Here is a 16523-nt window from a genome sequence, read left to right on the forward strand (position 1 = left end):
ATTATGATAATGATTAGACTAAAAGATCTTAATCAGAATTACTTACTACAGAATATGGGAAGCTATAACTACTGGTGTAGTATAGTGCATTATTTTGAAGCAATGTTGAAGGAATTATATTAAAGCTAGCAAAAACAATTATTATGTAGAGATTGATATTACTCACCCATACCAACAACTGTGGGCAAATCTCTTTTGCTCAGCCTTGAGGGCATCCCCACTCGAGGGAGGAATCTCCACACACACTCCAAGAAGGGGTGTGTTGGAAGACTCTGCTTTTAAAGAGTGGGACTGGACTTTAGTAGTACAAAGAGATTGACTGTCAGTCATATGTCTCCTGGGCAGCTGTGTCAGTTTAGCATCTTTAGTTATCAGAAGTATCACTTGTTTGTTCCTTTATCAGGTACTTCATCAGGTCTGCCGCCTCTTCACCTCGCTATCAAGATGTTTAACTTTGGAATTGATAAGTCAGGCTGGTTTCAACATTATTCAACACCAAAATTCAGCAGCATGAGGCCCCCTTCTCCTTTCACCCACTAACAGCTTTGAAAATAGGGTATTGTTCATGTTGGTTTACCCCCACTTCAGGCAGAGCATCCTGCTAGAAGGGTCAGCTGAAATTAAGAATATTGCAATAGTCATTTCCCACTGTGTCTTCACTTTTGTACAGCACTTACCCCTTGGGCAGGAGAACTTCCAGATGCTTGTTTATGTGGCTCTATGAGCAAAACACAGCACAATTAGTAAAGTGAAATGAGTCACAATATATTACTCAAATCTGGCAAAATATTCATACCACATCACCTTTCATTACCTGATAGCCACAATATCAGACACTGGAGTTTGAAGTTGGTTTTACCCAGTCATTTCTTTTAAAATACAAATGCCAGTTATTGAACGGAAAATTAGCAGGAGTGTAACATGCCATCACACACTACCTGCTTTACCTTCATGCAGTACAGACTTTATTAGAGAAGATCAGATTAGCCACGCCAACTGATGTAATTGATAACTAAAATACAGCTGGAAATCCAAGTGTCTTAAGACCCTGTCTGAAGAGCTGTGAAGCCTATCTTTGACTATGAATTTTTTATTTTTTACACTTGAGTGCTTGTGCTTCCATTTCTAGGACGTAATTCAACATGGGACTAATGAATTATGTAAAATCAGCCTGCTGGTCTGTTCTTGAGAGTGGGACAGAGTGGCTGATGGCAGGTGCACTCGTGTCCTTGTTATACTGGAGATACTTTTGATGGAGAGTGACTACACATCCCTGTTTTGTTTTGCCTCCCAGATCTCAGAAAGACAATGAAGGGAACGTAACAGCCGAGGCCAGCACAGGAGGGGTCAGCATGGATTCTGCTCTTTATGTGAAAACTGCCCAGCCTGCTCTCGAAGACCTCTCAGGTATGTCCTGGCAACATGACCAATTACTGACTGTGATCTGGTTGAATAAGAATGGACTAAAGCAAGTTGGTTTTATTCCTAATGCTTTAGTTCTCAGTAGTTGTGGTATTCCTTTCAGCTTGTCAGCAGTGGAAACTGGGTGTCAGTAATTTGAATGCTAGATGCTCAAGTTCAGCACAATGGAGTGCTCCTCAAATTCCTTGAAATTATTAGGAATTATGTGTACCTAATGTTTCTCTAGCAGACATGCAGCATTTTTTAGGATTAAGCTATTATAAGGATCCTAAGTATTCCAAGCATTTGATATTTATTGTTTATATTTAAAAACTTTGTTTCAGAGCTTACAGAAAAAATTAAGTTTATTTCCTTGATGTTTTGGTTTGTTTATAGGTTTGAGGGAATCTCAGTATCACTCACATGAATGTGATCAATTTGAGAAATAGCCTTTGCAGCAACAGGGACCAAAATCCAGCTACAATTTACTGTGTCCAATATAGAGAAGTTGAAACTGATTGTAGCTGGAATACTAGCAGTCTGAATTAGAAAGTACTTCATATATTTATCTAGAATTCCTACTACTGTAAGAAGTATATGATAATCAGCAAAAATTTTTAAGCCTATCAATATAACAAAGTGATTTTTAGCAACCATATTCTCTTAATGTGCAGATGTACAGTAGAATCTAGTAGATCTAAAATGTGTTTTTAAAGTCACAGTCAAGTCTCCTCCTGTTCCAATTTCAACAATATCAATGACTTTGCTCACTGCATGTTCTTGCATTTATCCAGTCTGTAGAATATCTCAGGTTTTTTTCATCTACTTGGTCTTGGTGTCCTCGAGTTTAATGTGGATTTTGAAACTTTCCAAGAATGCCCTCCTTGGAAAATGATGTGGCTCAAAGTTTCACAATCAGATTAATTTCATGCTGCGTTACGTATTCTGTCAAATCTGCCTTTATACCTGTGTGCACATGTGCTGATGGCAAAGGTGAGAGGCTGAGTCATCAGGGAGGAAAAGAGCTTCAGGGATGCATAAATGAGTGTATCTGTGTGTACAATTTATATATAGATGGATTAAGTACTTGAAAGGCAAAGAAATGGTGCAAGGGATAAAATCCTTGAGAAGGTTTTTGGGCTCATAGCACTTAGAAGTGCTTATAGACCACAAAAGGGCTTTAGTCTTTAATGACACATGTTATGTAAATACAAACTATTACTTACATAGAGTATGTAAGTTTTGGGATCCAAAAGCAGAAGACAGCTGACAACCTCAAACAAGACATGCAAAACCCAGCTGTGCACAGCCAGACCCCAACAGCAGCATCCAGAAAGGGGTCTTGGGGGAAACAGAGCAAACAAGACAAAACAGTCCCTGAACCCAATTGAACGGGAAGAAGTGAGGGGCAGATTTATTCTCTCCCTGCATAGCTTTTAATTTAAAAGCACATATAAAACAAAAGAGAGCATAGGTAGGAAAAATGGAAGTGGAATTGTTTAAAGATCCTGCCTGCTCATAAGGAGCTAAGTGGTTTCATAATTAAGTTCTAGTGGCACTATCCAATATCTACCTTTTAAGTATACCTATAATTTAAGCAGTGGATTGCAATTTAAGTGAAAATTTGGTATGAATTGAGGCATAAGAGGAATCTCAATGGAAATTGGTTTAGTTTGTCTCCTATGTGCTCTTGTAAGAAGTTACCTACCGTTGCCTTTGTATGTGTGAGAGAAATGATCTGTAAAAAGCACTGTGACCTTTCTTAAGCTAAAGACCTATAAATATTTTATATTCTTTACTGCAAAAATTTGTAGATCCATGAGTATAGAAAATGTTTTCTGTCCTAGAGACCCTTTGGCTAAAGGAATCAGTCTTGTTTTGTTAGCTGAATGTTTCCAGTCCAGAAACAGACCATAATTGTTTGACCCTTTGGCTTAAGTGAATTGTAAGTCAGGGAGATGATTTCCCAGGGAGTAGAGACTGATGAAAAAAAATTGCTAACATGGACAATAAGCACTTTGGTCTGTAATTTGTGCCACTGCTGCTTTGTAAGCAACAGTGTGTGACTGTGTTTTTCTGTGCCACCAACCTGGCATCTTTTAGAAACACGAAATATAAAACAAAGAACGTAGAAAGTTCCAAAAACAGCTTATTTATCTGGTTCTTAACACTTCTGTTATCTGTAATATATAGATATTCATCTAAACTAGCAATGGCATGGATGACAAGGATTCTGGCAGCTTAAGAATGCATCACTTGTACAGACAAGGCAGATACAAAACATAAAGAGTTTTACATTTACTGTAGTATTTTCTTTAGTCATGAGTTGTAAACCCTTTAGAATGAAATCATTTCCTTCTGTGCCCAATAGAAGCTTTGTGATGGCTTTTTGGAGGTTTTCTGTTTCAGCTTTCAGCTTACAAAGAATATGCTGGCACTACTAGAAATTCACTTCTCTTCAGCCTCTTAGAAGGTTTAACTCTATAAAGCTCAGCTGAGGTAGCAACCAAAGCATTTCTGAATTGACATCTGAGAGCGCGTAAATAAATTATGCTGAGACTCTAATTAAATTATTAATTTTATAAAAAGAAATTATGATGAGGCAGTAGGAGGACTTTTTTTATTTACATAAACTGTACTTTTAAAGAGCAGGACATAAATGTGTTTTAGAACAGAGTATTTAAAAAGCAGGGTTTCTAAATGCCATGAGAACTAAGTCATCTCCCAACTTTGTATTATGTAGCACATTTGGGTAACAGCAGCTGTGTTGTGCTGTTAACAAGCAAGAACTTTTACTATTTTACCTGAAACATCACTCAGCATGGAGCACCCAGTCAGCACAGTTTAGTTTATTGGAAAGCTGTTATTGTAGAATGAGCTCTATGTGAAATAGGAAGAAGATCTTTCCAATGGAAAGGGTGGTATTGATGGAGTATGTATTCTAATGAGGTTGAAAGTTAACCAGAATTTAAACTGGGTCATATGGGGAAATGACAATACAGCAACATCTCAAAGGCAGCCTGTGCAATGAAGTTGACCGCGCAGAGCTCGTCTCAGTCAGGATGTGACAATGACAGGTGCCTGCAGAGGGGAATGGAACTTCAATCCTAATCAGTTTAAAGTGTTTAGAAAGTCAGTAAAAAAATGTGTTCAAGCCAGATTCAGGCATAGGTAACAGCTCGATTCTGTGCTGTTTCCTGCCTTATCCTTTCTCATGGCTTGTTTTCCCTGTAGGAGAGGATCCGGAGACCCGGCGGTTACGAACTGTGAAGAACATCGCTGACCTTCGGCAGAACCTGGAGGAAACGATGTCCAGCTTACGGGGAACCCAGGTCACTCACAGGTAATGGGACAACTGTTTATGAGAAAACAGAAATCATTGGGCTCTTTCTTTACATCTCTTAGACCTGGCTGGGTTGCATCCTTGAAAAATGATTAACACTGAAGATACTGGTTTTGTAATTATTGTTTTTAGTGCACAGATTCTGAATACTTTCCGCTGGTTACTGAGATGTCTGATGAGTAATTGATGGAACAGGCTATGTATAGAATAAAAGATTAAGAATAATGAGTTCTTGTTAAATGTGTGAGGTGATGTTTGAATATAAGTAAAATGCTTCTTCATCTTACTGTTGAATAACTGAAGTGCATTACATCCCTCTCCTCCTCTGTGTAATATTTTGTTTAAATAAGCAGCTGAACTGTGCTTGACCCACTTGATCAAGTGGATACCTTGAATTCCTGACCAATCTTTGGTCAAACAAATTTTTGTAATTTTGTTAGTCTTCCATGTTAACTGCTTTTATTTTGTAAAGCAACATTTGGAAATCTTCAGCAATATTTAAAATATGCTGTAAATAAACAAAGACTGCTATTGCATTTAAACATTCTGTGACTTAGATCTTTTCAGTGTTGAACAGGAGGTTTGGGAGAATAAACTGTTTGGCCCCTAATGAGTTTGTGGCCTTATAGACTCCAGGCCTAAATGAGTTCATTGTGAGCACACTTTGTGTTTTGACTTTGTATCTAAAACTGAGGCAGAGCCTGCAAAGATAAACTCCCAATGCTATTTTTCTTTTCAAATTTCAATTAATGCAACAACTCATTATGATTTAATTACTGTAACCAGAGGATACGTTGGTTTTTGCAGCATATATGGGACATTGTATTGTGAATGGTACAGTGCTGTTTATTTTAACAAATATCCACAATAAATAAAAAAAGGGACACTGTTAGTTGAGTGGGAAAGGAAAAGAGGAGTTCATGTGGGTAAGAGAAGTTGCAGGTGTGGATTAGCTGCATTCAGGGTGTAGTCTTGCAATCTATACACATCCCCTGAAATCTCATGGTGTAGCAGTCCCATTTTTAGGGTTCCATATAGAAATAATACTAATATTCTTAAAATTCTACTTAAGTCATGCATATATATGAGTAATTAATTATTTTTCCTGTGTTTACTCCCATGTTTGGGTTTGACCAACTTCAAAACTATTCTTAGTTCATTCATTGGTTTGTTGATATATAAAATACATCTTGAAAGAGAAATTTTTTTACCTTTCTTTTTACTTTTTTCATTTAATCCTCTAGTCAGTGTAAAATAGCTTCCATCTTGGTGCTGGACACATCTCCAAAATATTAGGACTTTAATGAATGCAAACAAAAAAAGAAAATGTATCAGAAAAGTAGTACTTCAACTGGTTTTCCCTTAGTCATCTTATTGTCCCACTCCCTTACCTGAAGTGGCAAACCCATGGTAAAATGGAATTATATATGATTGAAGATGAAAAAGTTATGCTTTGATACTGTGGATAATCCATTAAAAATTCCTGCTTAAGTCTTCTCACATATATGTTGAGCACCTGAGGTCTGTGTGCAAGAGTGTCATGGAGGAATGGACCTTACTCTTACAGAGTGCTGTGGCAGGTAAATTCTGTTAGTGCTGTTCCTTGCAGTCTGTAACTCGGTGAGCATTCAGGGCGTAGCTCTTGCAGTCACCTGAAATCTCACAGCTTTCCACAGAGCAGCCACATTTAATCCGATGCATCTCTTTTTTCTTCCCAAGCACACTGGAGACCACGTTTGACACCAACGTCACCACCGAGATCAGCGGCCGCAGCATCCTCAGTCTGACAGGACGCCCGACCCCTCTGTCGTGGAGACTGGGGCAGTCCAGCCCTCGTCTGCAGGCAGGCGACGCTCCATCCATGGGGAATGGGTATCCCCCCCGGGGGAATGCCAGCCGCTTCATCAACACCGAGTCAGGGCGCTACATGTACTCGGCCCCCCTGCGCCGGCAGCTGGCATCGCGTGGCAGCAGCGTCTGCCACGTGGACATCTCGGACAAGGGCGGTGATGAGATGGACCTGGAAGGCATCGCCATGGATGCCACTGGCTACATGAGCGACGGGGATGTGCTGGGCAAGAATATCAGAGCTGATGACATCACCAGTGGGTAAGTTAAGGCCCTGCTTTGTGTGGTTCTCCTGTTGTTTCTAATGGTACTGTATTTCCATGATTATTTGGAGAGAGAATTAAAACCAACACCAAATAAATTCTACTAGTTTTAATAAGTGTTTGGAGAGACAGCTCAATGTCACAATTCATTCAGTCAATGAATGAATTTAAACACATGATTTACGTTTTAAGTGCATGTTAAGAAAATATTCCTATATATAAACATATCCTTGCACATGCTAAAAAGTTTTCCTGAGTCAAGGCTCATTGTAGTTGACAAACACATGCTGCAACATTCATTTATGCCCACGAGATGGAGAGAGTGAGGCATTTTTTGTACTTCACTGAACTCTTTTGCTGTCTGAACTTTAAGGGGACAGCTCACTGGAAGGAAATGAGTTTGCGTCTCTGTGTTAGGTAAAATAGGTGTACATGCTAAATGAAGTTTAAAGAACAAGTTAGTGGGCAGAAGTATGAAAGGATAGACAATTATTAACAAGGTTCTACATGAACATTTTGTCTCTGCCTTGAATGAAAAAAGCATTTATTCTTTGCTCTGAAGTCAGGATGTCTGCTCTCAGTTCCTACTGTAATGTACAGTCATTTTCTCATAGCTCAAGTACATCAGCCTTTTTCCTGTCTGGCCATCTTACATCCTTTGCTTTTTTGTAATTTTGTTATTTGTGACATTTCTTGTGGCATCGGCTTCTTTGGAAGATTTAGTGTCTCTTACTGGAATAGAAAGCTGGAATCCAGCCTCTGCGGCATCACTAATTTAACCAATTCAGTTACACCATCTGGAAACCTCCAGTAATTCTGTCCATTGTGAATACTTGGATATTTTCACACTTTTCAAAAAGTCAGACACTTTATTTTTAATTCTTTGTTAGAGAAGCATATAGTAAAGAAACTGATGCAAAAACCAGTATGAAATTCTGTTTCAGATAAAGCACCAGTAGCTGTAGCTGCATTAATAGTGCATCATATCCCTAAAGCACCTTGTGTTTTCCTCAAATAAATCAACTTACACCTGAGTTTTTTAATGTTTATTGTAGTAAGTTACTGCTTTTTCTCTAGACTGTGAATTTTATTCAAACTTGTGGCTGCAGTTTTGATCTGTAAGTGAGGAAAATAAATTCTGAGTAGCACTATGGTTTCTATAAAACACCTTCAGCAGGAGTTGAGAAGTATCTCTAGCAGTTCAGGCTTTTGCTGCTCATATCCCAGAGGAGCTCCAGTCCTTGCAGATCTTTACTTAGTGTATAAAGTTCAGATTCCAGGTTGAGGAAAAGGAAAGAAAAAGAAAGCAGTTGAATTTATGAATGATATTGCCAGAGAAATCTCTGCCCTCACTCATCTCTGTGTATCATTTCCTTTTCTTTCTGTGTCAGTCTGGTCATCCCACGAGGTAAAAGATGTGAGTATCTATAGTCTGAAAGTAAAAGTGTGGTCTTCATATTATGGGTCTAAGGGACTAATAGTGTAATAAAATTATTTTGTGAGTTGGTACTTCTGTCACCAGTGCGTTATATACCAAGAATAATGCCAAGAATGATGAATCTTGCAGAAAGAGTCATATACTCCCCCCCCCCACCTCACTCCTAGCCTTGAGTGTTAGGACATCTTTAACTGACATTTTTTTCCCCCACTGGTTTTTAGAGGAGATAACTTTCACTTTTTACTCATGTGACTAGCCACAGGTTGATTAATGAGATCTCAAAGTTCTTCAGACAAGCAGTCCACATTTTTTACCTTTAGCTACAAAAACCTGTTTTGCTAAATGATATGAGTTGCTTTATTGATTTATACAGCACTGTTGGAGTCATTGACTAGGTCCCAAGGGCAGAATTGGTACTGTAGGTCAATCCATTGTTAGAAAGATCCAACTCCGTTTCCAGGTTGCGGGCAGGGTTTGGAGGTGGGCAGTTTGGGGGTTCTCTCCTTGCTGCACTGGTGGGCACTTGGAGGGAGCGGTGCTGGAAGCAGCCCCACACTGTTGGGGTTACATGGTCTATGGAGAGTAATTGTGTGTGTGGATTCCCAGAGAAGGGAGTATTGCAATAACAGCATTGGATATAATCCCAATATTAATCGGGAAAGAGAAAAAAATGAGTGAAAAAAATGAGTATCACTAATGACACTGGGCTACCATCTCCAGTGTGAACAAATGTTTGGTAGCCTGTTCCATAAGTTATCTTCCCTAGTGTCAGTTTAATCCAAATAGTAAAAAAATAAGATAGCATTGTGTTTTCGTAGGACAGGAATTATAAACTGCTTAGAAATCAGAGAGGTTGATTGTAAAGAAAATATCCGTGTGACTTGCTGCAGAACAAATCACCAAGATCAGTGTTAGGGCAAACAGGCTCAGAATTTCCAGAAGCTGAGTTACAGTATGTGGAGAAAACACAAGAGAGTATTTAGAGCATGAATAGCTCTTTATTAGCTGGTATGTGTTTCACTTTGTCATTTTTCAGAATTGCTACAATCCTGTAGTCTGAAAACCTTGGATCTGTGTTTTCATTGGCGAACTGATAGGGAAGGAAGCCAAAATATTTGTTACAGCCAAAATAAATCCAATAGCCAAGAAAAACTATTTTAGCCCTGTGATCCTGATGCTTTCTCTGAAATGTACTGGGTCATGGGAAGTTTCGTTTGGCCTCCTCTAGTGAATCGGCTCAAGCAGAGCTCTGGCAGACACCAGGATTGCTTTCTTAGGGTTAGGAAGAGTATCTTTGCCAAATGGACAGAAAACAGCTCTTAAACTAAGGAAGTCTCCAGGAGGTGGATCAAAGGTAAGAAGTTGCCTTGTTACGGGAGCTAAAACATAACCCAGTGATGAAGCAAGAGGACTAAGATTCATGTGAGCTGGGGAGTGAGCCCCCAGCCCCCTCCCTTTGGTGGCTGGCAGAGCTCAAGACTCAGAGCCTCATGAGAAAGTGGCACCTCAGAACCCAGAACATACCTACCCCACAGATTGTCCCAGGTGGGGATGTTAATCCTCGTGGGTTTTTCGGGTTTGTTTACAAGGTTTTGTCGAGCTAATTTTCTTTGTATCTATCTTTAGAATGCAGCAACAGGGCTGTTGGTCAAAATAAACCTTTTAGAATTATTTGCTTTTAATTTAATTAATCCTCTGTCCCTGTTTTCATTACCTTAGTGTGCAACTTTCTCTGCAGAAAATGCTGGTCACATGTTTTCTCAGGAAATGGCTTTGATTCTGCAAACACACCTTTGTCAAAATCATTTTTTACAGAAGTATGGCTGTTCCAGCTATGTTCCAACAAAATGTAGGTTTGATGATTTGACAGCTCAGTTGCTTGAGAGCCTGAACTTCAAGGCAGGGCAGTGAGCAGCCTGGGCTGTGGGTCCATGCCAGGCCGGGCTTTGAGGCATGCCCAACTCACTCTTTTGAGTGTATCTCATTAAGAAATGTTGCCTAGTGACTCTCAAACCTCACTTGGCCAGCCAAGCAGTGAACTGCTCCCTCAGCTTTTAGATAAGGACAGAAGGGCAAAGCCTGCATACAATGTTCAGGACCACTGTGTTAAAATTCTCCTTGCAGTGACCTCTCATGAGTGCAATGGCTGTTGGTGGGGGAGAGACATTTTTCTATTTTATTAACCTCCCCATTTATTTGATGATTTGGGGCTGATACATTCCCATTACAGATCTCGATTTCCACGACCTCTTAGTGTGTTTTTGTGCAAAATGCTCATGGGATTATGATTCTTTCTTGTTTATTCAAACCTTTATGCTCCCTGGGGGTCTTTCTACAAGCACTGCAAGCAGTTGAATTTGGAACATGCATAAAGGATGCTAAAGGGGAGAACAGGCCACTCTGGACTGGGGAACCAAGCTTTGGCCCTTCTGCTCAGGTCTATCAAACCCACACAGAAACACTGTGCCTTTCATGGATCAACACCATCATTGAAATAGAGTTCTGAAGTAAGCTTAAGTTTAGGAGTTTTATCTATTAGGAGGCAAAGAAAAGCTGAAATTGAGGGCTGATTTTGTTGGATGTTGAAAGTAATTGATATTTATAGGATTCTTGCAGCTCAGTTTCTTGGTTTGTGCTATTTTTCAGTCAGGCAGTGATGCATCTTTTTCAGATGTCAGGATCATACATGGCATAATAGAGCTTTCCTTGGGCTAAGATTTCAAAGAAAGAGAAGGAGAACTATGCAGTTTGCTGCTAATGAGAATTTGTTGTTGGTAACAGTAGGTAAGAGAAACCCTTCCCTTCTAAAATGCCTGCAACAGGAATGGTTGCTGCTCCAGGTAACACGTGGCTGGCTGGAAATCAGGAGTGGCTGAGTTAATCCTGATTCAATGTCTGTGTAGAGTTTTTTCTGACCTATTTCTTGCCGTGGTTATTACCACTGTATTTTTCTGTACATTTTGAGTTACAGTGGATTAGTTCTTTACTGGATATTGCTCCTTAAATGGTATGATTTTAGTGATAAGTTTTCATCTAAATACAGCAGATGAGTAAAACTGCATTCCTTATATGGCTCTTAACAAGTCAACATGACTAAGACTCATTGGGACATTTATTTTATTTTTCTTCTGTCTTTGAGCAGAGTGTTTATTTGAACTGCTTTTTGTCTTGTTAGGGCTGACTTCTTTTACATTTTGATCTTTTCAACATTGCTGAATAGTATCTATATATGGTAAATAGATAATTAACACAAATAATGAAGGGGTCAGGCAAGCAAAATCAAAAGTTTGACTTTTATGATAAGGTATAAGGAAACTTTGACTTCGGACTTTGTAGGAAACCAGGTTGAAACTGAGTTTGGATTTAAAGTCATAGACATCTGGGTGCTGTAAGACTGAAAAGAAAAAATTATGGCAGTGTTATTCCAAGAACTGTACTTATAGTTCTTTACTGGAGACATGAATAGGATATTGCATAAGCGTTTTCAATATTATTAATCTTGTATATTGTTTTAAATATTCTTAAATATTGCACTCATTTCAGGAATAGTTCTTGTGTCAGCTTCATCAATAAGACAGTGTTTTATCATTTATCACAAATGATATCTCCGATAACATGCTGTCATAGAACTTCTCTTGCAATGTATGATTCAGGAAGACAATGTAGGCCTCTAAGTTATAAATTTAGACATCAGCTGGAATCAAACTTTTTATTCAGTAATGGTAAAAAAAACTGTGCTAGGTTATATGTAGTGTTAATAAAATAAATGCAGAAGTTGTGGTGTATTGTATTTTTACTTACTTCTACATAGTATCCTATTGCTAATAATTACCAAAATGCCGTTTAATAGCAGTTATCTCACTCTGGGCTCCTTTCTGTAGTAAACACCTCAGCAGTGTTTGAACTGCTGCATCAGTGACAGCAGATTTTTGTAATTTGAATGAAAGGACAGTTTCTAAAGGACAAAATATGGTCCCAGTTTGGGCCTAGCCAGTAGAGGGGGATGCAATCACACTGTGTCAATATGGATCATCTGCAGGAAAAGAGTAGGAATCCAAAGTCACTGTGGAGTTACTGTTCCTCTGCTGCTGACACTGCTGAAAACCTCTGGAGAAGCAGCACTCCCTCCATACTCCTCTTTGATCACAGGCCATTCCTCTCCTGAACAAAATTAAAGAGGAAAATGAAACTTATTCTACTGCTTATTTCTATGATTTTCATTGAAATAGATTCTGAGGAAGGATTTAGGCATTTAAATCAAAATTGGCACGTGCAAAGCCCCATTGAACAGCAGCCTGATTCTAATGAGCCTTCCCCTGGCTTCAGGCTATCAACCTGTGCTTGGTGGGTGTGTCATCCTCTTTTAAGTAATGAGTTTCCACCCAGGTATCCCTGGGGTCCAGAGTGACATTTGCACACCTGAAGGGATTGGCCTCCTGGGTGTTTTCACTAGATTTGTAAAAGAGCTTTAAAAGCAGTGGTGGAGTCAGCCTCTTGCTTGAGGTGAAGGTGAATTTGAGGTTAAGGTGCACTTGGCTGACAGCTTGAGTAAGTGTTGAAAGGAGGATCATACAGTAAGGGGACTCTCCTCTGGAACAGGAAGGGATGCAGTGATGTGAGAAATGCTTTCAGTCTAATATTCTTTTATATATTGACAGTTTCTCTTTGACTATGTGTATCTAAGACTGCTAATTCCACAGGAAACTGGTTTCTTCAGAAGCTCAATCAAAAGCCATTGTCCTGGAGGGAGCAAATGTGGGGGACATGTGTGAGATCTGAGCTATAGTGGCAGCACCCATCCAAGTTCTTTGCAGGACTTGGAATTCCTTGCCTGCAGACTGCTTGAAGCTGAGAAGATGTAGAAAAAAGTTTAGCTTTGGACAGCAGTACTCAAAAATTGTTACTGATTGCTGCTGAATGACTTATGTGCCGGGCAGCCTTATTACATCTCCAGATAGAAAAGTACTGATTTCACAGAAGCCACTTATTTCTGTAGATTTCTTTTTTTTTTCCTCAGAGAAAGATATGAACATTAAGTAGTCAACAGGGGTGAACCTGTTTTGCTTCTAGACTGGTTTGGACAGTGTGAATAAGCAGTACCATTCATGTTATTATTGATTTACAGGTGAGAGATTTCCCTAAGTAAACTATGAAACTAAAATATATTTATTAAGTTTTGCACAATCTCCATTTTCCTATGTTACCTGTCAAGTGAAACAGGTATCCAGCAATGACTAGGATTTTTGAGAGTGCAAGTAATTTGTTCAGGGTTTACTCCATGTTTGGATGGAGCATCTTCAAAACAATTAATAGTTCGTTCATTCGTTTGTTAATTGTAAGTAGTTGCTAATTATTAGTAAAAGTCTATTAATTTATAAATTATAGACTGCCTTAAATATAAATTAAATTTTAAACGAATTGAGCAACAGGTTTGTGCTTCTGTGAACCTGAAAGGTAGGATTTGGTCTAATATTAGGGATTTGAGCATTGTATTAGCAGTCCCAAACTGAAACTCAGGATCTAATCCTTTTCCTGAATGTCTTTGTTGAAATTCACAGGGATCGAAGAATGGAGTTTAAACGAGGAACAGGCTTGTAGACAGGGTCTGTATTAAACCCTTTGATGAGAGAAGTACTGTGCCAATGGGGAGGATGTTCTAACGGAGAGTGGCCAGGCAAGAATAGGGATTGGAAAGACTTTTGGGAGATATAAACATGGGGAAAGACCATGTGATCTAATGCCAATGTTATGATGGAAAATGCATGCCAGATTCATACTAAAGTGAGAAATTTGGAGTTGTCATCATCCTGCCATTAGTCTAGCATTTCTTTGTAAGTCAAATTTAGGACATATTCCTAGCTGCAATAACAGGATCGTTCTGATCCCATTTATCGTATTTCAGAAACAGCAGTGGAGAATTTTCTCCTGCTGGATTTTAGTGACTGGCAAAGTTAGAGTTGTTCTTTGATACTCAAAGCTTGTTGAGCCTCTTGATCTCAATTAACTGACTGTAACGAGACAGATGAAGCCTAGTGGAAAAGGAAACATTACAAAGGAAAACATTAAGTATAACAGTGTTACTGTCTGTAGGAGAACACTTCTGCACCTCAGAGCGGATGTTGATACGTGATATAATCCAAGGACTGTAATTCCTACAAGCTTTTTGTTTCTTAAAGTTTTGAGCACTTGGGTTGCTGGGCAAATCTTCTGCCAGGAGATACCTGGGCAGCTAGTTCCAAACCAACCTGGAAACCAATGCACCAAGAGGTGCTGCTCCTTCTCTTCCTAATACTTAAGTAAAGAATGCCTGTCCCTTGGCTATCTATTTTCAAACTTGGAAAATTCGTATTCGTACATTAAGGAGTGAAATGAATATATTTGAAGTGGTAGAGTTGTCAGACCATAAAAGTAAGTGTGGTACTGGCTGGGTGTATCCATGGGTAAGTAGGGAGTGCAGGCAGAAGTCAAGTGTTTCAGAACACTGGATTTTACTGATCCCTGGCATAACCTGTTCCTGTTTCCTCAGAGTGCCTTTCAGGAAAGGGAAATAAATCAATTCAGCATCAGAAATAGCCTAAAAATATTACACTTGGAAGGGCTTGCTATGGCATTCAAAATTTCAGAGGCACAGAAAGAGTGTATTTGGCTAAAGAAAAGAGAAGTTTAAAGGTCCAGGTTGTTCAAAGCAAATTACTTTATGCCTGTAATGCAGGGCAGGGAACCACTTTCTTATAGGAAAAAAATTGTCACCTAGAAAGTGGACTGTAAGTCTCAGTTGTGTATTAGGAGTGCATAATACTTCTCTTGTTTGAGTCTTTTCATATTGACGGTTTGGTTATTTTCTTTTCCTTGCTGATGAAGAGTGAAACTATAGCGGTGAGTATTTAAACATTGATTCCTGGAAAGATTAGAAACTCCTTTTAACCAGTGTCATCACTGTGTCACTGTCCATTCATTAAATATTATTATATTAAACTTCATTAAAGGCAGTCTTTCCCCATTGGCCTTTAGTACCATTCTTAAAGCGTGTGTAAGATTGAATTTTTTGTAGAGTTTACCCATCTGTATGAAAGTCAGTCTGGATATGACAGTCTTCCCCAGATCATATGTTTAAACTTTTTCTTATTTTGAGGCAAGTGAAAAAGTATTTCCAAGTCCTGGGTTTTTTTTGCATTGAGCGTGCTGGCAGAGTTTTTAGGAGTCATGAAATTAGCAAGGCATCTAGTGCAAATTTATTATGTTTTTTAATAAGAAAAGTCAAATAAATTACACCTAATTGATAACTGGCCTAATACAATTGTTTGGTCTGCAATGGGTCATTGCAGAGGAGAAGCTGATATTCTTGTGTTCCATATTGTGTGGGTGTAATAGGACAATAAATTCAGGTAGCGTTGAGCACTGTTACAGTTATATACGGGATAATATTTCCTAGTTTTATTCCTCCCCAAGTAAAACATTGTAAGGTTTTAGAAAAATATGCCTTCCTTATATTCTCCTTTCTCATAAAGCAAATATGTACAGCAATAATAGTGTATTCATAAAGGCAAGACAGTGTTATAGAACCAAGACAGTTTTAAGTTTGAAGGGATGGAGAGGAGGAAAAAGAAACAACGGTTGGAGGTTTGTGGCACCAGTAACTTTTAATCTCCTCTATACTAACAAATGGATAGTAGAGAACATTTTTTTTAAAATTTATTTTAAAGTATATTCATTGTAAATGTGCTTTTCTCCACGGACTTTAGAAGTAGTACCTTTCCTTCTTCCTTCACCTCACTGTTGCATGCAGGACTAAGGCATCATGGGTTTTGGCATCTTTTCAGAATTAATCATTCCTGGGTAGAAGATATTGCGTGAAATAAAAATAAGATATAAAGCTTTCAAACTGTGATTACACAAACCTGTTTCAAAATACAAAGATCTACCTTGTGTTGTTCTGGCATGTAAGAAACTTGTCCTAGTGGTATGGGGGCTAAAAGTCGTTGTTTATGTCTGTACTTTTTCACATGGTTTTGGTAAGAAAAACTGTCATGGTCTAATGGTCAAAGGTGCCAAAGGCATCCAGCTTCCATTGACTTAATGTAAGATTTATCAGTGCTTGAAAACAATAAAAATCTGACTCTTTAGTTTTCAGTTTGTTGCAACTGCAGAATTATTCTAATCTTTGAGCTTGCTGAGCTTCTGCGTAGAACATGAAATATGCTAATGCTGATGAAAACATTGATTTCAGCAT

General features: G+C 38.7%; 1 protein-coding gene across 9 annotated transcripts in view; it reads left to right on the forward strand.

Annotated features, from left to right (window-relative positions):
- The window catches only part of NAV2 (neuron navigator 2), a 391388-nt gene that overhangs the window by 285389 nt on the left and 89476 nt on the right, over nt 1-16523 (forward strand). For all 9 annotated transcript variants that reach the window (XM_039385983.1, XM_027732440.2, XM_039385979.1 and 6 more), the window contains 3 exons: nt 1295-1407; nt 4636-4744; nt 6464-6853. In XM_039385983.1, the coding sequence (XP_039241917.1) occupies nt 1295-1407; nt 4636-4744; nt 6464-6853 (612 nt within the window). The remainder of the gene's footprint in view (nt 1-1294; nt 1408-4635; nt 4745-6463; nt 6854-16523) is intronic.

This window comes from Pipra filicauda, unplaced genomic scaffold, assembly GCF_003945595.2.
Source record: "Pipra filicauda isolate LSUMZ 115617 unplaced genomic scaffold, ASM394559v2 scaffold45_size4122338_pilon, whole genome shotgun sequence".
In the NCBI taxonomy this organism is placed as follows: Eukaryota; Metazoa; Chordata; class Aves; order Passeriformes; family Pipridae; genus Pipra; species Pipra filicauda.